The following is a 20,248-nucleotide window of genomic DNA, read 5'->3' as shown; positions in this document are numbered from 1 at the left end:
TGTATCATATTTGAAAATTTTAAAAAACAGTTTTTTCGAAAAGCTCAAACTTTTTTACTAAGGAACAGTGCTATTTTATTTTGGGATTCTTAAAAAATCAACCACAAAACAGTTAAGTTGAAATTTGTGTTATGAATTATCGATGTGTGCCGTGCTGCCGCAACGGTCGTCACGCCATTTATAGGTTGATATTCCTTGTTAACAGTGTTTCTATGTTCTATATTAACAGTGTTAAAATGAGTGAAGATAATAAAGATATAATATATCTCATCACCTTTCCCTACAATATTTATATTTCCTCGCATTTGTCATGTTTTTGCTTCCTCATAGAGGAAGTTATGTGATGACGAAAATTTTTTTTTTTCAGTTTTCAATGTCAATATGCTCAAAAATTCCAAAACATCGACAAATCATATCCAGAAAAAATGTCCGGATGTGTGTGTGTGTACGTTATGGCACTGCAAAATTAAAACGCTTATAACTCGGAAACGGTTTGAGATACAGGGCTACCGTTTTGCACAGATGTTAATCTATACAAGCTCCTCATTCTCTGATAATTTTGTCAGAATTTGTAAAAAATTACAAATCCTACGACGTTTTGAAATTTTCATAAAAAGGGTGTCGACGCTCTAACTTTCGAAAATTTAGAGATTTATTAATAATTTTTTTTTTTATAAATAGACTATCATAATAGGAAGGTTGGTATTGAATTTGGGGAATATCGGTTGAGCGGTTTAAATTTTATGATTTTTTGAATTTTACAAAAATATAAGTTTTTCAAAAAATCGTCTATAACCGCTTCAATTTTTGGAAATTTTGTAAGATATTGTATATAAGTCTGTACTTCCTCTATACTTTCCAGCAAAGTTTTCGGAATTATTTAATTCCAATGTAAATAGAAGAACGATGAAAATTGAAAGTCGCAAACTGTTTTTTCCGATGGCTCGTCATTTACTTTTTTTTTTATGAATTTAAACAAAGAGATAAATTAAAGTTCGTAAAAGAAGGTAGAGAAAATACATTATTTCCTTGTATACAAAAACAATGCTGCAAATTAACATTTGCAAATTGCTTCCTCAAGATGGTCAAGATGCACGATGCTCAAAGTTTCCTCTATGAGGTGCTATATTTATCATTTTGGCTTCCTCATAGTGTAAGCTTTGAGCATCGTGCATCTTGAGCACCGTACATCTTGACCATCTTGAGGAAGCAATTTGCAAATTTTAATTTGGAGCATTTTTTATTTATACATATTCAAGTACATAGACACTGAATACAACGTTATGTATCGAGATCTTTGAATTTCAACCTATAAATGACATGACGACTGCTGTGGAAGCACGGCACACTCCGATATTTCATAACACAATTTTCAACTTAATTGTTTTATGGTTGATTTTTTAAGAATCCCAGAATAAAATAGCACTGTTTCTTTGTAAAAAAAAGTCTGAACTTTTCGAAAAAAATATTTTGAAAAATTTTTTAAATGATACTTAAGTAGAAAATACGATTTCAAAGTTATAATCACTTTTTTCGAGATTTTCCTGATACCGGAGAATATTGAAAATATTTTTATCGAAAAGCTGAGATTTTTCACATATAAAAATTATACGTTTAATGTTTCAAAAAATAATTCAAAGATTCGAAATTTTCAAATTTTCAAACCTCCATAACTTCGAAACGGCTCGTCAGAAAAATTTGAAAAAATCCATGAAAGCTCACGTTGGTACTTACTTATGGAAAGCAGTGACCATTACTCATAATTCAGACTCTTCGGCACAAATTAATTCCATAATTGGTGGAATGACCCATATAGATCCACCTATAATCGTTTTTGAGTGTTGTGGATTGACCTTGTCGCAATCGCATGTCGCTCTGCACGGTAAACAGAAATGAGCTTATTTGCTCCGCACAAGAAAATATTTTTGTTTTGCCTGATGTGTCACTAGGCATTTTTCTATCGATTTTTTGCACACTGAACACGAACCTCGAAGCTTGACCGCCACGTCGGGTGTTTGCCAAAGAAGAGATCAATTTATAAAAAAAAAAAAAAAAAACATTTTGTCAGTCATTATTGAGAATCTATAATGCTAGAGCTCGATAGGCTACAAAATGTTGACTCAACTAAAAGAAACTCAAGCCTCGTTGTTTCACGTGAATTTTCAATGAATTTCTTTAAGGAAGTTGAGGCATTAGAATGAAAATGATGTCACCGCTTTTAAACCGATTGCATCTTATAAAGTGAAGTGTAAAAAAACATCAGTTAAATTTTCAGACAGTTTAGGAGCGTCGTTGCTGAGAAAAATCAATAACAATTTGGGCCAAATAACATGTAATCTTACGGAAGTCAAGACACATTCAGTGATATCTCCGTTAAAAATGATGCTAAAAATATGAAATTTTTTGGGCAACATGAGCAAGGCTTGCCGAATAATGTCAATTTTTTCAGATTTATTAGGAGATTTGCTGAGATTATATTAATAATAGTCTGTTTTCCGTGCAGTTTTTTGAGGCTAGGATCGTCGCTGTTCGTGTTTTCGACTGAGCTTTCACCAGTTTTTCGTCTTTTTTTTCCCCAACTTTTCTTTAAAGTGTATGCAACATTGCCAAACTGTAAACTGGCCTAACTTTTGAAAGGTACAGGTCATCACTTTTGGGTAAAAAAAATGACTGTACAGCCTCAACTTCCTTAAGCCATCGAAACAATCTCGACAAAATTTATCAATAAAAGGCGTACATTTATTGGCTACTTTTGATAACTATTTGTTTTCTTACAACTAGCACGCAATTTTACTGGTTTTGTAAAGAAAAATTCTCATCGAAGATTTCAACAATCATTTCTATGATTTCGAAATAATATCTTTATCAAGAGACTCAGCAGAGTCTCGGGACAAGTACATTGACAGCCCTGAGTATGGATCAGTCGACTAACCTCACTTGGAATTTTCAAAATTGAAATTCTCTGACACAGTTTGACCGATTAAAAAAAGGCTCTGTCAGCCTACGCAGAACGATGGCAAAAATCGACTGACAGAGCCTTTTTTTCATCGGTCAAACTATGTCAAAGAATTTCGATTTCGAAATTTTCAACTATCTCTCTCGCACTCACGGTTCCGATATATCGACTGATCCATCCTCTTAAGATTCAACTTTAAGATTTGAAATTTGAAAATATGCTAGAAATATATTCCATGGGAGTTAAATGATCACCTCTGACATAATATAACTGCTATAGGAGTGATGAAACGATATAGAATGGGAGGAAACTATGTTCGGAAATTATTATGAAGTTCCTGATGTTTCATACTTTTAGGGAATGATCGTTAATTTAGCAGAATCAACAGAAAAGTGAGCGAACGAAAGGGAACCGTGTCGTGGTGAAATTGCACAATGATGAGCAGGACAGTTCACCTTGGTCCGCAAAATGCCACATCGATCGTCGTCGTGGTCGTAAATCGTCATGGGTTTGCATTGCTACCGATCGACCGTTGCTTGGAAACTTCTCCGACATCGAATATGAAGCGTTCCAGGTAAAAATTCAATTTAAAGATCTGGTAGGGGCGATCGAGGCAAATCGGAGTACCGAAAATATTGCAATTTTCAGATGATTGGAAAGCTTCTCCATTTCTTACTTTTGAACACCAAGTATGCACTGGAAATGTTTACAATTTGAGAGAAAAAAAAATTCTTCGGGCCAAAACGGGGTACCCTTCAAAAATTTGTGGAGTGGGGAAAAAATGGTAATATGGAGACCGATCAATTCAACTAGAGCTTTGAATATCGAAAGTAAATAAAGTAGAAACCTCAAGGTTCGAAGCACATTTATATCGAAAATAAAATGTAACAATCGCCCATGAAACGACGACTAAAATATCGATTTTTCGAAAATTCGACTATCACTATTCCGATTCATAAATTACTACAATCAGCAATCCTATGAATATTCACAATTTCGAAAATATAATAACGAAAGACTAAATATTACTGAGGTTGAAATACTGAAAGACCAAAAAGTCGAACGATCAAAATGGCGAAACGTTAGAAAATCGATCGATTAAAATAAAGAAACGCAGCGGAACTGAAAATACACGCGTCTCACTCACTCACTTACTCAGACCGGTGATCTCCAATTTCAAACATCGCCATTTTGACTTTTGCCTTTTCGAGCCTACGCTATTCCGCATATCTAAGTTTTATAGGCTCGAAAAATTCACTATCGGTTTTTTGCTACTCTATAATCTGGTCTTTCTATAAAATAACTATTCTCCATTTTGAATTCGAAAATATGAACTTTCGACATTCGCGTATAGTCTGTTAAAATTGCATTCGAAATGAAAACTATCGAAATATATATTTTCCGAGTGAATACGAATTCGAAGAAGAAATATTCGATTAAACGCGTAATTTGCTAAACAGTCGATCGGAAATAAGAATTTCGAATTACTTATTTTTCTCCAATTTGATATTACAGCTTAAAAAATTTCGAAATATCGACCGTTCGACAATTGGATTATTCAACATATTGAACTCTACCCAATCTAAATTTATTTCTATTTGTTCTTTGAAAAATATATTCACTTTCATTGGTAAACGAGAAGATATTTTCTCATATGAAAATGGATGAAGAAAGCCAATCACAAGAATTTTCATCGTATGCAAACCAATTGTAATATTCATACACTTTTATATTTCCTTTTAATTTCAGCTCGACAAATGTGAGAATAATTAACGATTTTTTGAAAATCGTACCAGCCAGAATGGAAACGAAATATTGGTCGGTTGCTTGGACAACCGTTGTTGGGAAACATAGAAAATTACACGACAAAAATAGCAAAAATAGAAACCATCGATTGGGCATAAAATCCTCATACGTGCATCCATGTTGCTCATGGTTTGTAAAGATATACATCTCACACCCATACTCAATTACCGAATTCGTTGACAGGAGTCATCCCTGTGGTAACCGACGACCAAACACGATCATATCGAGTCCTTACCCGACTCGACGGCGATGTTTCTTCTCGGTTTTTCCTCATCAGTCTTCGTGAAGTCTTCTTCGAATTCATACGGAACGCGCAGCCTTGGTTCATCATCCGAAAAATAGTACGATCCAACGAAAAGTTGCTGAGGCATCCGCGTCACTTTTCCGTACACTACGGACGCGACAGTATGGCGGCGTCATTGTTAAATTACGGATTGGGGTTCGTTTATTACTTTTATTCAAATTTGACTCACGATTTTTTTACGATCCGAAGAGCGTTGCACATTCTACGCGATTGGGATGGAACACTGGAGCAGGTGTAAATTCTTTGGAGGATTTTATGAATTTTTAAAGATCATTTATCACGATGTAATTTTCGATGGCAAGGGTTAATCTTTTTGATGTAATATCAGGCATTACCGAGCGTAATGCATCTATGAATGCAAACGTGACTAGCGTTTTGGAATGAGTGAAGTTTTCCACAACATCGCGACGAAGGGTTTTGCACTCTTCACGAAATCAGTTTTGAATCATTTAGTTCTCATTCGTTTTAAACGAGACCATGAACTCATTTGAAAGCTGGCAAATTTTGCCGCACAGTTTTTGAATCAGTGAATCTGCATGCGCCGGAGCATGTGACGCGACCAAGAATTGCGAATTTCAATTTATAAAACTTCTTCGAAAAGATCGAATATGCGTTCCATTTGAATTTTTTTTTTCAACATTTTTTAAAATTTCATTTTTTTATACCGTTCGTTCAATCGAGATAAACACTTTCAGCCCATTGTTCTATCGTCCTGTGTGAGGGGGAAACTTATATATTGTAATTTGATTGTAATTATGAATGAGCAAACATTTTTCTTGAAAATTAAAATTATTTTCAACTATTTGGCCTACTCAACCGCGGGGCTGAGCGATGGAATAGCTACGGTCATCAAAAACATAGATATTTATGACATAAGTGTAATAATTACAAAATTTTATCTCATTCAATATAATTACATGTGGTTCATATGTTCTCGATTCTATCCACCTAAAAGCGGGAGACATCACAATCTTTTTTTTAATTATAAACAATAATTTTAACAATAAAATAATAAAGTATATCTCAAATATCTTCGTACTCAAAACTGCTTGATTAAATTTTTCAGTTTTTCTCCGAGAAAAAATATTATTTTTTTTCACCTTAAAATTATACACTGAGAGAAAAAATTATTGAATTTGAGAACATGTATTTACTTATTAAATCAAAGTATTGTTTCGATTGTTTATTTGTTGAACCAAGACAATCACTGTTGATTTGAAAACATATTTTCATGGATCTATTACTTCATTATATTAAACTCATATTTAATAGAATCAATTAGATGCATAATAGATTTGATTAAATTTTTATTGATTGGACTAATTACATTTATCGCATCAAAAACATTAGATTATTTGAATCTACAAAATGACTTCAATACGAAATTGCTTTTATCGAACAAATTATTTTTTTGCAATCACCATTATTTTGTTTCTAAAAATATTTTTATTAAAATAATTAATCTAATCGTTACCATTAAATAAGAGTTTAATATAATAAAGTGATAGATCCGTCAAAATATGTTTTCAAATTAACAGTGATTGTCATGGTTCAACAAATAAATAATCGAAATAATACTTTTCGCAACTTATATAATTCCTTTTTTAGTTTATATCTAACAATGTCGTGGTAGTCTAGTGGATAGCGTGCGTACTTAAAAAGATGTAGGTCGGTAAGTAGATCGGTATCGAATCCCCATGCAGGTAGGAATTTTTCTTCGATTAAAATGGTTTCAGAGATGTGCCATAAACTGCGATGACCATCACGGGCAGTTAAAAATAATTTTGCAATTGATAACATAATATAGTTAAAATAAATAAACAACATAATATAGTTAAAATTATGGTTCATAAAAAGAATAAGTGCCTCCTTCAAAATCATGCATGTTTGAATCATAAAATTAATTCAAACTACATATTACATATAATTGATAAAAAAATGTTAGAATGAAGCTATTGTTATTGAAACTACTACTGTTATTGAAACAAAAATTTATGAAATTGACTGAAATAAATTAACCAAGTAAATATATGAGGGAACCAATCTAATATGTTTTGGCGAATAATGAAATAAATGATTTATTCGCTTCAAAACTACATTTTATTGGTTCTAGTAATTTTTTATTTTCTCAGTGTACAGTTTACAAATAAATATCAGTTCTTCAACATTTATCTTCCTAATATATAAAGGAACCCCACGCCCATAGAGAGGGAGGAGGGAAGAGGTCCCCCAACATAATTCCGATGGAATATGGCGGAGGTTTAACCACCTGTCAATGAAATTGTTTTTTTATAAAAATTGCACTTATATAGAATTCGAAACCCACCACTTGCAACGACAGAATTGTTTTTAAAAAAATTGTTACCAAAGAGATCACTTTCCAACCTTGGGAGGGTGGGTTTCGCTTTTTAAACAATTTGAACCCTGAAATAAAACATCAAAGGAAAGGGAGGGAGAGGGGGATAACCGGCACCATTTTCCATCGGGGTTATGGCGGGCTCACTTTGTTACTTTTTTTTCTTATTTCCAATAAAACTCGCTTTTTTATTATTCAATATTGAGCCTCACGTCAAACAGATGTCTTACGTGCAAAGATAAAACTTTGTAACTGTTCACCGAAACGAGAAACCTCCCGCGTGTATTTTTCTGACGGTCTTTTTGAAACTACTCCTTGAATCGTATCCACCAAAGACGTAAAATTTCCATCAATCGTGTCGATTAAATACGTTATTGTATTTGTTAATGTATGTTCACAAAAAAAATGTAAAACCATCATTTATGATGGGGGATTTATGGAACTCCTCAAATTGAAATGAACATCAAATAACCAAAGAAATAAAATTAATAACAGAGTAGCTATGAAACGAATATCGTGCATGGCCGAACGAATAACGTTCATACTACTTTCCCATGAAATCTCTTGTGCCTACTACTGGCGAACATAAATTCTACATCGCGTCAACACCATGCATGTCAAAACGATAAAATCAACTACGGCAATAGATGCATCCGCTCAGTTCGAATTCCCGTAATACACAAAATGATTACGTTCGTTATGAGAAGCAGTATACATTCTGTAACTGAACAACTCATGGATTAATTTATAGTCAACACTTTTTGTTGTTTTCGCACGGAGAAAACGAGATCGAAAATTCTAGAGGAAAGTACTAGGGATATATAGTATCTTGAGGACAGTATATACGTACTGAATTGCAGCAATAAAGTCGATCCCCTACGACAGCCCCAACCAAAAGTTATGTACCGTTTGCATATTAAAAGGGTTGATAATTCGGATCGTAATCAATAACTTTGTAATGACCCTATATACCTGTACTCGGTGCCAGCAGATATAGTACAAATATCGTTTGCTTTCGTAAAATTTATTCTAAAAGTATTTTTGATCTGACATCGAGAGTAAATTTTTTGACGGAACTATCCGGGCTACGCTTCAACACACAGAAATGGTTGCCTATACAGACGACATTCGCTTGTTCGCTTGCAAAATATATCGTATGCAGCCTAAACCTTCGTACTTCTCGAGACTATATCTGTCAAATTAGATGGTCAATCACCTTAATTTTTTTTTCACAATATCTGTGATATCCCGCTCTAGCTTCTCCTCGTTTTTTATAAACTTCCTAATTTCAGTACTAGCGGTAGAATTAATAATGTGCTGTTTGCCTATGCATCGTCCATATGTTACGTGTTAATTGAGTCAACTTCAATTACATATATCTCGGGTTCGGGATGGTGAAACTTGTTAAAATTTTATAGAGGTGTTGTTTATATGTTAAACAATACGTATACCAAATTTAAATAATTTCCTAATTTAACTGTCTCGTGGAGGAACCACCTTAACTCGAAGAGCAGTAATAAAAATTGTTCTTTACACCATAGTAAAAAGACGGATACCTTTTATTCGAAATACTCAAGACTGCTTTTATCTATAAGCATAGCAAAAATCTTTTCAGTCATTTCAAATGTTTGTATTGTAAAGTCTGCTCGGACAACCGTGAAAAAAATACTATATTTATGGTAAAATGTCACACGTATTCGGTGTATATTCGTGCATGTATTTATCATAGAATTTACTATGCTGACAGTCAAGTTTGTGATTTACAATATATTTCTACTTATCAGTAAGTGCTAGTCTGACATGACGAATAACATTCGCGAAAAAAAACGAAATATAATTCTCACGTGCATCACTTTTTGTTATCTACATAAAGCTGTTTAGAATTCAAGGGACGAGAAACTGCAAAATTCAAAAAATAGTATACTGTTTGTAATCGGTGCCTAGGTACTTTGAAAATTCTTGAAAAATAATAAATATATTCCTCACTATAAAAAACGAGTTCCTTTTCTCCGTGCGTGCACTTGGCTTTACCCGGAACTAACAACGAGGATGCGGCATATATTTCGCTCTATTTTATAATTCTTTATCTGTTAAGTATTTTCATTTGTTGTTTTTGATATTGCTACGCAATTCTTATATATTTGATGGTTTTTTGCTACCTCATAGAGGAAGCTATGAGATGATAAAAAAATTTTTTTTCCACTTTTCACTGTCAATGTGCTCAAAATGTCCCAAAACATCGAAAAATCATATCTAGAAAAAATGTCCGCATGTGTGTGTGTGTGTGTGTATGTTATGGCATTGCAAAATTCAAACGCTTATAACTCGAGAACGATTTGAGATACAGGGCTACCGTTTTGCACAAATGTTAATCTATATAAGCTCTTCATTCTCTGATAATTTCGTCAGAATTTGTAAAAACATACGAATCCTACGAAGTTTTGAAATTTTCAAAAAAAGGATGTCGACGCTCTAACTTCCAAAAATGTTAAGATTTATTACTGATTTTTTTTTTATAAATAGATTATCATAATAGGAAGGTTGGTAATGAATTTGGAAAATATCGATTAAGCGGTTTAAATTTTATGATTTTTTGATTTTTACGAAAATATGAGTTTTTCGAAAAATCGTATAACCGCTTTAATTTTTGGAAATTTTGTAAGATATTGTGTACAAGTCTGCACTTCCTCTATACTTTTCAGCAAAGTTGTCCGATATATTCAATTTAAATGTAAATAGGAAAACGATGAAAATTGAAAGTTGCAAACTGTTTTTTCTGATGGCTCGTCATTCAGTTTTAGAAGCAGTATATAAGCCTAAAAAAGTAACGAATTGTTTTCTCAAGCTTTTAGAACAATGCTGAAACCTTCCTCTATAAGGTAGTCAAAATGAAAAATATAGCACCTCATAGAGTAAGCTCTGAGCATCGTGCATCTTGAGTACCATGCATCTTGACCATCTTGAGGAAGCAATTTGCAAATTTTAATTTTCAGCATTTTTTTTTGTATTTATTATGTTTTGATTTTGTTCTACTTCTGATATTTTTCGATTTTCGGATTTTTGCCATTACAAACGTTTTTCCGTATTCTTTTCATCATCAAAATTATTGTGTTTCATTCTATTTCGATACTGCATGTATCTAATCTGAATACAAAAGTTCACCATACTCCAGAATAATGTACCGAATTTCTTTGTTAAAACCCCAATATTTTTTGGCGTTCAGTACTGGTTAAGGAACAACATTGCGGAGTTGGACGATTACCAGTTTGTTTTTTTAGTATCAATCATACTTATCATCTAATAACACTTATTATCGAACTCCACAACTACACGTCTATGTACTTGAACGTGCTAATACCGAACCAATGATCAAAACTGCCCCCATGGGTATGTGTTTAAACTTTGCCTCAAAAACACCTGGAATAAAATTGTTAAGCAGACCTCCCAGGGGATAGAATTAATTTTTCTTTATTTTTCATATTTATAGATTTCCCAATTTTCCCGAAAACGTAGAAAAAATTTAAACGAAAGCCACCGCCGTTCGGAATCCATCTACAGCAAGGGATGAAATTTTTTATTTCTATGGTTACAAAGCCTTCAATTTTTCATTGACCGAGTATGTTTGAGCTACTTCTCCAAAGATATAAAAGGCGTTTGCACGGATGCGAGGTATCTGTGTCGAGTGGAAGCATCCTAAACGTACTTGAATGATGGAAAATCTGGGATCTCCGTAACCGTAAAAAGCAGAAAATATCGAAAATGTCACCCTCTACCAGGGGTGGGTTCCGGGCAACGGATCATGTCTGAACTTTTTCTGTACCTTTGATAAATAATATTTCAAACACGTGAAGATTATCCCAAATCGAACCCGGATGTAGAAACAAATTAAAAATATCGGGAATTTTATACAAACTTGCTGGAAATAGTTTCCAAGCGGCGGATTTTGTTGAAATTTTTTAGAATCACCTCAAACTCAAAGGTTCTAGAAACACATATATGGATATATCGTTAAATAGGATATTTCACACCATGTAATAAAATATATAAAAATGCATGCTTATGATAGATTTCGTAAAAAGTAAACGAGAAACGTTAATATTTATTCATAAAAATGCAATGTAAATTTTCTAATTCAATTTTAAAAATCGTCTTTTTTCATCTGTTTTTCAAATTTCTAAAACGCCATCCGCCATATTGGATTCCAACGTGACGTTACTCCGATAGTAAACAATCTAGATTCTTATCGTGCACTCTGTTATTTTGAAATTTTACAAGTTATTATGCACGTTTGTGGACTTTTATCATTCATTTTGTTAAAATCGCATCATCGAAGACAGTTTTTGTGAAAGCAGAAAGTACAAATCTACCAATGATAAATACGTTGATGGTGGCGATGAATCCACAATTTTTTTGGCATTTTTACACTTGTATTACAGTCCGACCTCCAAATAAGAAAGCCCGCAATAAGAAACTTTCCCCAGTTTCTCACTCGAGCACTTCCCCCACTCCGACTCGAACTCCGAGCTCGAGAATTTTGTGCGCGAACCTCTGGTTAATTAAGAAACCAGTTTGGGAGAGGTTATTCGGGCAAAATAGAGTGAATGTGTAGTATAAATTGATTTGTGCATGCTTGCGTAAGTGTGTGTGTGTGTGTGTGTGTGTGTGTGTGTGTGTGTGTGTGTGTGTGTGTGTGTGTGTGTGTGTGTGTGTGTGTGTGTGTGTGTGTGTGTGTGTGTGTGTGTGTGTGTGTGTGTGTGTGTGTGTGTGTGTGTGTGTGTGTGTGTGTGTGTGTGTGTGTGTGTGTGTGTGTGTGTGTGTGTGTGTGTGTGTGTGTGTGTGTGTGTGTGTGTGTGTGTGTGTGTGTGTGTGTGTGTGTGTGTGTGTGTGTGTGTGTGTGTGTGTGTGTGTGTGTGTGTGTGTGTGTGTGTGTGTGAATGTAACACAAAATCTACAAGTTTATTAGAATTTTTTTTATTCATTAAGGAAGTTGAGGCTGTACAGTCATTTTTTTTACCCAAAAGTTATGACCTGTGTACCTTTCAAAAGTTAGGCCAGTTTACAGTTTGACAATGTTGCATACACTTTAAAGAAAAGTTGGGGAAAAAAAGACGAAAAACTGGTGAAAGCTCAATCGAAAACACGAACGGTGACGATCCTAGCCTCAAAAAACTGCACGGGAAACAGACTATTATTAATATAATCTCAGCAAATCTCCTAATAAATCTGAAAAAAAATGACATTGTTCAGCAAGCCTTGCTCGTGTTGCCCAAAAAATTTCATATTTTTAGCATCATTTTTAACGGAGATATCACTGAATGTGTCTTGACTTCCATAAGATTAAATGTTATTTGGCCCAAATTGTTATTGATTTTTCTCAGCAACAACGCTCCTAAACTGTCTGAAAATTTAACTGATTTTTTTTTACACTTCACTTTATAAGATGCAATCGGTTTAAAAGCGATGACATCATTTTCATTCTAATGCCTCAACTTCCTTAACAAGATATGAAGGATTCTCTGTCGAATTGGCTACTTTTTTTTCGACCATCTGAGATCTACCCCATTATATCGAAGTACTACTAAAAAGCACTCTATGTGAATTTTTTTCAAATTTTTAAATTCATAATTTTAGAAAATACCGTTTTTTTTCAAATGAATATATCTCGGAAACTAGAAGTAACTGAAAAAGAATGTTTTCATATAAAAGTTGTAGTTTCGTGTGAGCTTTCGAGCGGACGGCTCAAAATAATTTTTACGTTCTGGTAACGATGATTTTTCACCAAAAAAGGAGAGAATTATTTTTTTATACAGAAACAGCCATTTTTTTGGCTGAAAAAAATACAGGATTTTTCAATGTGTCTGACGATGTCGCAAAAAAATCGTCAGAGTGGCACGGATCGAGGTTCTAGGGTAAAAAAATGAAATTACACAAATTAATTTTTTCATACCTGGTAACTCGATCTGTACCACTCTGGCGATTTTTTTTTTCCGAGATCATCAAATATACTGAAAGACTCTGTAATTTTTTCAATAAAAAATTACTGGCTATTTTTTGGATAAAAAAAATTCATTTTTCTAAGTTCATTTTTTTTACCCTAGAACCTCGATCCGTGCCACTCTGGCGATTTTTTTGCGATATACTGTCAAACGTATTGGAAAACTCTGTAATTTTTTCTATTTTACGAATTTACGAATTGAGAATCACGTTGACATGTTGACAATCATATCGAATCATGTTTGACAGTTATCATCGTAATATCTGTTTATAAAAAGTAGCTCTCTTTTAAATCTACAAATTCATTGTTTCCAGTGTACCGAACGAGCAAGCTGTACCGCATTATCGTGTAGTAACAGTAGAAAAGCCCCCATTCGTGATGTACGATTCAGAAAAACTGGAATGGCAGGGCTACTGCCTCGATTTGATGACTTACTTAAGTGGAATGTTGAATTTCACCTACGACATTGAAGCGACACCGGACGGGCAATTCGGAATAATGGACGACAACGGTACTTGGGATGGCATGATAAGAGAGTTGCAAGACGACCGCGCTGACATTGCGCTTAGTGCTCTTTCGATTATGTCGGAGAGAGAAAACGTAGTGGATTTCACCATGCCTTTCTACGAAGCCGTTGGTATTACGATGATGATGAGGAGAAGAGAGTTCAAGAAGACATTTTTCCTATTCGCTAAGTCACTCACTGTCAAAATGTGGACAATTATATTCTTGTTTTATACTGCTTCGTTTTTGCTTTTGTGGCTATACAATCGTTGGTCACCGTTCAGTTATCGAAATACTCGCCACGAAAACGAAGATGAAAACAAAAAATGTATATTTAATCTGAAACAGTCCATGTGGTTTATTATGAGCTCAATAACACCGCAAGGCTGCGGCGGAGAGCCGGGGAATTATTCCGGAGGTCTCGTAATTCTGTCATGGTGGCTCTTCGCATTTATCATCTTAACAGTTTACACCGTATGTCTTGCTGCTCATCTCACATTTTCACGAATAATAACGCCGTTGGACTCGTTCGAAGACTTCACCAGGCAAAACCGATACAAATTCGCAACGATCAAGCCTTCCGTAGCTCATACGTATTACGAGAGGCGTTCTTACATCGAGAACCGTCTTCTCGTGTGAGTGTGCCAGATTCTTCAAACGTATGAGCTAAAACACCCAGTCGGAGCGTAATGTCAAGCAAATTTTCCTTCCCAACAGAGATTGGATCCGAGTCTGTATGAATAACAGTCTTTCTCAAATGGAAGAAGCTGCCTTCGACATATACGAGTCTCCGATTAGGAACATAAATAGCTTACTTTTGAAAGTGATGAATGAGATGGGACACCCCGCGGACTGGGAAGAGGCCTTGGATCGCGTGAATACCAAGCGTTTTGCGGTGATCGGGGACGCGACTGACATCAAATACATAACGCGGACTCATTGTGATTTCATAATGGTTGGCGAGGAATTCTCCAAAAGACCTTACGGCATTGCCGTACAAAAGGGCTCGCCCCTGAAGAAGCAAATGGACGAAGCGTTAGTACATGCAGTCAATATTTTTTCTATTGTTAACATACGATGCTGAAGTTCGAGCTGCATACGATTGCTTTCTTTCTTGGTCGAATTACGGAGATATTTGACTTTCTCGGAGTTGATTTCTTGTTCGGATTAAGGTAATTCTATCGCCAAGCTTAGTTCATAAGATTTAAAAAAAAAAAATTTATGCTGAACTTGAACCTTTAATAAAGGGCTGTGTAAAATTTCAGGGTCGGTTATCGACCTAATTTCAGAGAAATTAATTATTAAAATTGGTGGTTTTCGCGATGGAATTTCAAAACAGCATACAAAAACCTAACGTCCGGTTGCTACAAAAGGGTATATTTGCCTAGAAATCCATAAAATTCTGGAAAAAAACTGCAATTCGTATACTTAACACTTGTAGTAATCTAATACTCCCAAAAAAAGTTGCCCTTATCGGCCTATTTTTTACGGAATATTAAGTTTAATTTGAACTTCTGGCATTGGATTTTCTACGACTCGCTATGATAAAGAGACATGACAGTAAGGCATCAGCTGAGTGTAGTCCTAACCTCAATTTGACAGATCAGCAGAAAAGAGGTTAAACACTCACGAGTGGTCGAGTAGAAAAAGACGAAGAGAACCGGTGTTGCCAAACGTAAACCTGGGGATACTACGCGAATCGTTGGACTATCTTTTTTTTAATTTTTATAATTCAGTACGAATATTCGTTTAAAGGATTACATATGGAAAATTTTACTTATAAGAAATAATTTTTTTCCGTATGTCAATAATATTAATTACTATAAGTCTCAACTATTAGCAGTGGTATGACTAGACTGAAGCGATAGAATTACCTTAAGGTAACTCCTGTACTGCATGCTAGTCAAATGAGTGCTAAATTTTCAAAACGATTTTAGACCAAGTTTAACGTACCGATTAAATGTATTGTTAGTGGATTTGTATTACAGCATATTTCATTAAGATGTAAAAATATAAAAAAGGATAGTTTTGCAAAACCATCAACCGATAAATGCAAATTTCCACGCTGACACATTTTCACTGGTATTTTTCAATGAATTATCTGCGTTTTTTCATCGATTTTATTGCAACAAGTCTCATTTTGTTCGTCAACTGGTCCTCTGTGAATCCACCATGTAGTTGTTTTTTTAACTCTATCGTTTCACTGTTGCAGCTAATTGTTCATTAAGTGAAAAAACTTTTTCATTCATTATTTCTGAAGGAATGAATTTGAAGGAAAATCCGCGTGGTGAATTCGTAGAGGATCAGTTGAGGAACAAAATGAGACTTGGTGCAATAAAAACGGTTAAAAAATACAGATGATTCTTTGAAAAATACCTGTGAAAATGTGTCATCATGGAAATTTGTATCTATCAGTTGATAGTTTTGCGAAACGATCATTTTAAATATTTTTTCACGTTAATAAAATATGCTTGAATACATATCCACTAACAATAAGTTTAATCGGTACGTTGAACTTGGTCTAAAAGCGTTTTGAAAATTTAGCACTCATTTGACTAGCATGCAGTACAGGAGTTACCTTAAGATCGTCTTGTAGTGACCGGTGGCCTTTTATAAAATGCGTGATTATTTGCCGTTAGAAGATAAAAACAATTTTTTTGTGCTCATGTCCATAAACATTGTGGCAATACTCATAAAAGAACATTGAAATAATTAATTTTCTATCACTTGCATTTGGGTATAAGACAATTCAAATCGCCATGCTGATTATTTACGAGTATCTCACTTTGTTCGATAAATTATTTCGGTTTTCGCTCATTTTTCTTCAGTTCATTCGATTTTTTTATTTGTTTTTTTTTTCGGTAAAATCACCAAAATAACTTACTTTTTCCATTCGTCGCTAGACAAGCAAATTGGACTTTCCTGCGACGAATCACACGTATTTTACGAAAAGGTAATCGACTCGGAACTTTTTAGCAGCTGCCTTAAAATATCACCGTCTCTCTCATCAATATTTACGTGTAAAAACAAACGATATTCTTATAAAATTCGTCAATCATCTTTGTCGACGGAATTTGTTCATTCAAAAATTTTGGACAGAGGAGAAAGTATCTTTGATTTAAAAAAAAAATCCTCGAGATCCTTAAACGTTTTTTTGCAACATGACATCATTCGTAGAATACTATTGAAACAATGTTTTGTTTATTATTTGCATCGAGAGGAAGAATGGAATTGAAATTTTCTATAAAATTTATTAAAAGCAAGTTGAAAAAGAGAACGCTATAAAATAGTAACAAACCAGTACTTATTACATTGTAGATAGAAATATTTATAAGAAAAAATGATTTCCGATACGGTAAATTATTTGGGAGAAATATCATAACATTAAGAAACTTCTGAATAACTGATAAGCTGTAAACTATTGCATGACTATGAAAAATTGTTGTCACGTTAATAATTTTTTGCAGAATCCTCCAGTTGATTAAGGATGGTATTTTGGAGAAATTAAAACATCGATGGTGGAACGAAAAGATTAAAATGCCAAAATGCCCGAGGGTGTACGAAATAATCGATGGTATGACTATCGGTGATATGGGTGGTATATTCGTCATCATAGTCGTTGGTGTTTGCTCAGCAATCGGAACCTTGATATTTGAGTTCTGGTGGTTTTGTTGTTGGCTACCGTGGAAGCAAAGCAGACGCAATAAAAAAGAAACAAACGATCGGTCGAAAAAATCAAAGATATTGCGTTTCACTGTGAAATCAGTGGAACGAGTAGCTGATGAATCACCTCCACAGTCACCGCAACGAGAAAATAACGAAAAACGATGAAAAAAATTCCTCGAAGATATCGCAACTTGCAATCAAACGTTCAAAGAATTCACTGAAAAGTACTGGCCTATTTGTCTCAAATTCGTATTGCAATATTTTTTTGTGAGCAAAAAAATCGTCACAATTATTCAGATCATTTATTCGAACCGTCCGTGCGAGAGCGTTTTCAACACGCTAGCATGTTCGCGCGTATAATATAGTGGGAAAAACGCTGCTTGCGCTTGCTTTTTTCGATATTTGACATTTGAAGTAAATATCCGATTCCCAAGAAGCAACTAGTCACGGACTCACATTTTTACTCTTTAACGTCTCCGATATTTAATTAATTACAGTGTTTTGATGGATTTTGTGGGTTTACGTATTCTTATCGTGACTATTTGAAACGATGCATCCTCAGAGTTTGTTGAAAATCTTTAAGGTATAACTGGATGGATAGCTCGACCAAAAATTATATCTGATTGGAATTTCCGTACTTCGTGATGCAATAAAAATCTGAAAAAATTCAACAACATTTGGAAAGCTATGAACAACAATTATCAATTATAATATTGCCCAAAAGTTAATAACAAATTGTTTAAACAATTAATTATTCAATAATTTTTCGGTGACCTATTGTTTTTTTTTTACGAATCAAATGTGTGTATTTTTCCGAATGCTCATGAATTTTTTCCGAATTTTCGTGGATTTTTGAAATTTCTTGAAAAAATTTTGAAAAAAATTTTTAAAAATTTGAATTTTGGATATGTTTTAGAAGATATATTTACCATCAGTTTTGAAAAATCTTAAGGTTACTGGATCAAAAATGTACAAATAGAGCCACTTAAAAAGTTTAAAAAAGAGAATTTCAAGATATTCACGAAAATTCTGAAAAAAATCATGAGCATTCAGAAAAATCGGCACATTCGATTCGTAAAAAAAAACAAGGGTTTACTGTAAAATTGTTAAAAAAATATTTATTTAAATAATTTATTAATAAGTTTTGGGCAATATTATTATTGATAATTGTAGTTCATAACTTTCCAAATGTTGCTGAATTTTTTCAGATTTTTATTGCACCACAAATTACGGAAATTCCGATCAGGTACAATTTATCAGCTGGGCTATCCATCCAGTAATACCTTAAAAGTCCATTCAAGTAGTGTGTTGCGTGGAAAGGTGTCAACTCTACATCATGTCATCTCTCCATCGTTGAAACTCTCAAAGTGTCGCGACTCTATACGTCATCCGCAAGCGCGTCAACTCCCTCCATCGGGGTGAGTCCCGATCGTAGCAACTCGACATTTCCCCGACTGTTTTATATGCTCGTATTTTTCGTTGACTGTATTTTTCGCACGGAACCGCTCTCAGTTGACGAAAATCGTTGAAGCGTGTCAATTTTTCCATATGTACCGGCTGCCCGCTTCGTCAGCTCTCTAGTTCATCGATAAATTTCTAATAGAATCATTTCTCTTATGATTTTGTCATTGAAAGAGGGTGGATCGCGACGATACAATGTTGCCATGCTAAACCATGTTAAAAATATTAAGAATTTCAAAATTATAAGAATTTCAAAATTATAAGAATTTCATAAAATTTGATAAAAGTATTCTTTAAAAATATAGAAGACGATATAAATTTTTTTAGATTTTTCTGTGTTCTGCGTTCGAGTAATTGAACACTAAAGTTCACGTGTATAAGCATAGAGTTTACCATCTCGTGCATAAGAACTTCGATTTAACGCTCAATTGTTCGAAAACCGTGTGGTAAAAAAATTTGAAAAAATAGTATATTACACACCTAGGGAGGGAAAATAGACTACTTCAAACCGCGGGCAGAATTGTCACCCGAGCCGAAGGCGAGGGTGATAAGCACGCGGTTTGAGGTGGTCTAATTTCACTCCCGTGGAGTGTATACGATTTTTCTGTCCGACGCAGGCGGAATGCGGCAACTTCGGCACGCGCAGCGGGCCGAAAGTTGCCACTTTCCGCCCGGAAGGCTGAAAATTGTATTTGTATAGTTGATGCCAAAGAATGTCATCACCAAATTTAATCAAATTCTGATTAATTTGATTTCGTGATCCACCCTCCTTAATAATGTTACGAGCAAACATCCATGATTGTCATGAACGTCTACACTTTTTAAATGATAATTCTTCATTATATGACGATAAGTACTCCCACTTCATAACTTATTAGCTTCTTGAAATAATCCGAAAAAATATCCGTCTCAATTTACTTGGTATGTGTTTATTAGGGTGTGTCAAAAATAAATGTTTTTTTCTCAATAGAATAGCTTTCAATATTTCCAGCATCATGAATTTATGTCTAAATTCCAGCCCTTTAAAAAATTTTTTGGGAGTCGCTCATCGCGATTTTCTGTTTCCCATTTAAATAATCGCTGGCGACTTTTAAATTTTGTAACTCACGAACGTGCTAATATACAATAATTCCCATGGCGGATTTTTGTGGGGAAAGATCTCTTGTCATTTTGTGATAAATCTGCTCTTTCGAAAGTTAT

At 34.2% G+C, this 20,248-nt stretch overlaps 1 protein-coding gene across 1 annotated transcript; it reads left to right on the top strand.

Moving 5' to 3' along the window:
• The first annotated feature begins 3,390 nt into the window (after nt 1-3,390).
• On the top strand, nt 3,391-18,251 carry LOC122416766 (ionotropic receptor 25a-like). Its single transcript, XM_043429812.1, has 5 exons — nt 3,391-3,530; nt 4,902-5,201; nt 13,732-14,556; nt 14,639-14,956; nt 17,389-18,251. Exons 1-5 carry the CDS (start codon nt 3,391-3,393, stop codon nt 17,750-17,752), a joined length of 1,947 nt encoding a protein of 648 aa, XP_043285747.1. The 3' UTR covers nt 17,753-18,251.
• Nucleotides 18,252-20,248: the final 1,997 nt, after the last annotated feature.

This window comes from Venturia canescens, chromosome 10 (genome assembly GCF_019457755.1).
Source record: "Venturia canescens isolate UGA chromosome 10, ASM1945775v1, whole genome shotgun sequence".
NCBI lineage: Eukaryota > Metazoa > Arthropoda > Insecta > Hymenoptera > Ichneumonidae > Venturia > Venturia canescens.
This window is presented reverse-complemented; position numbering and strand designations above follow the sequence as displayed.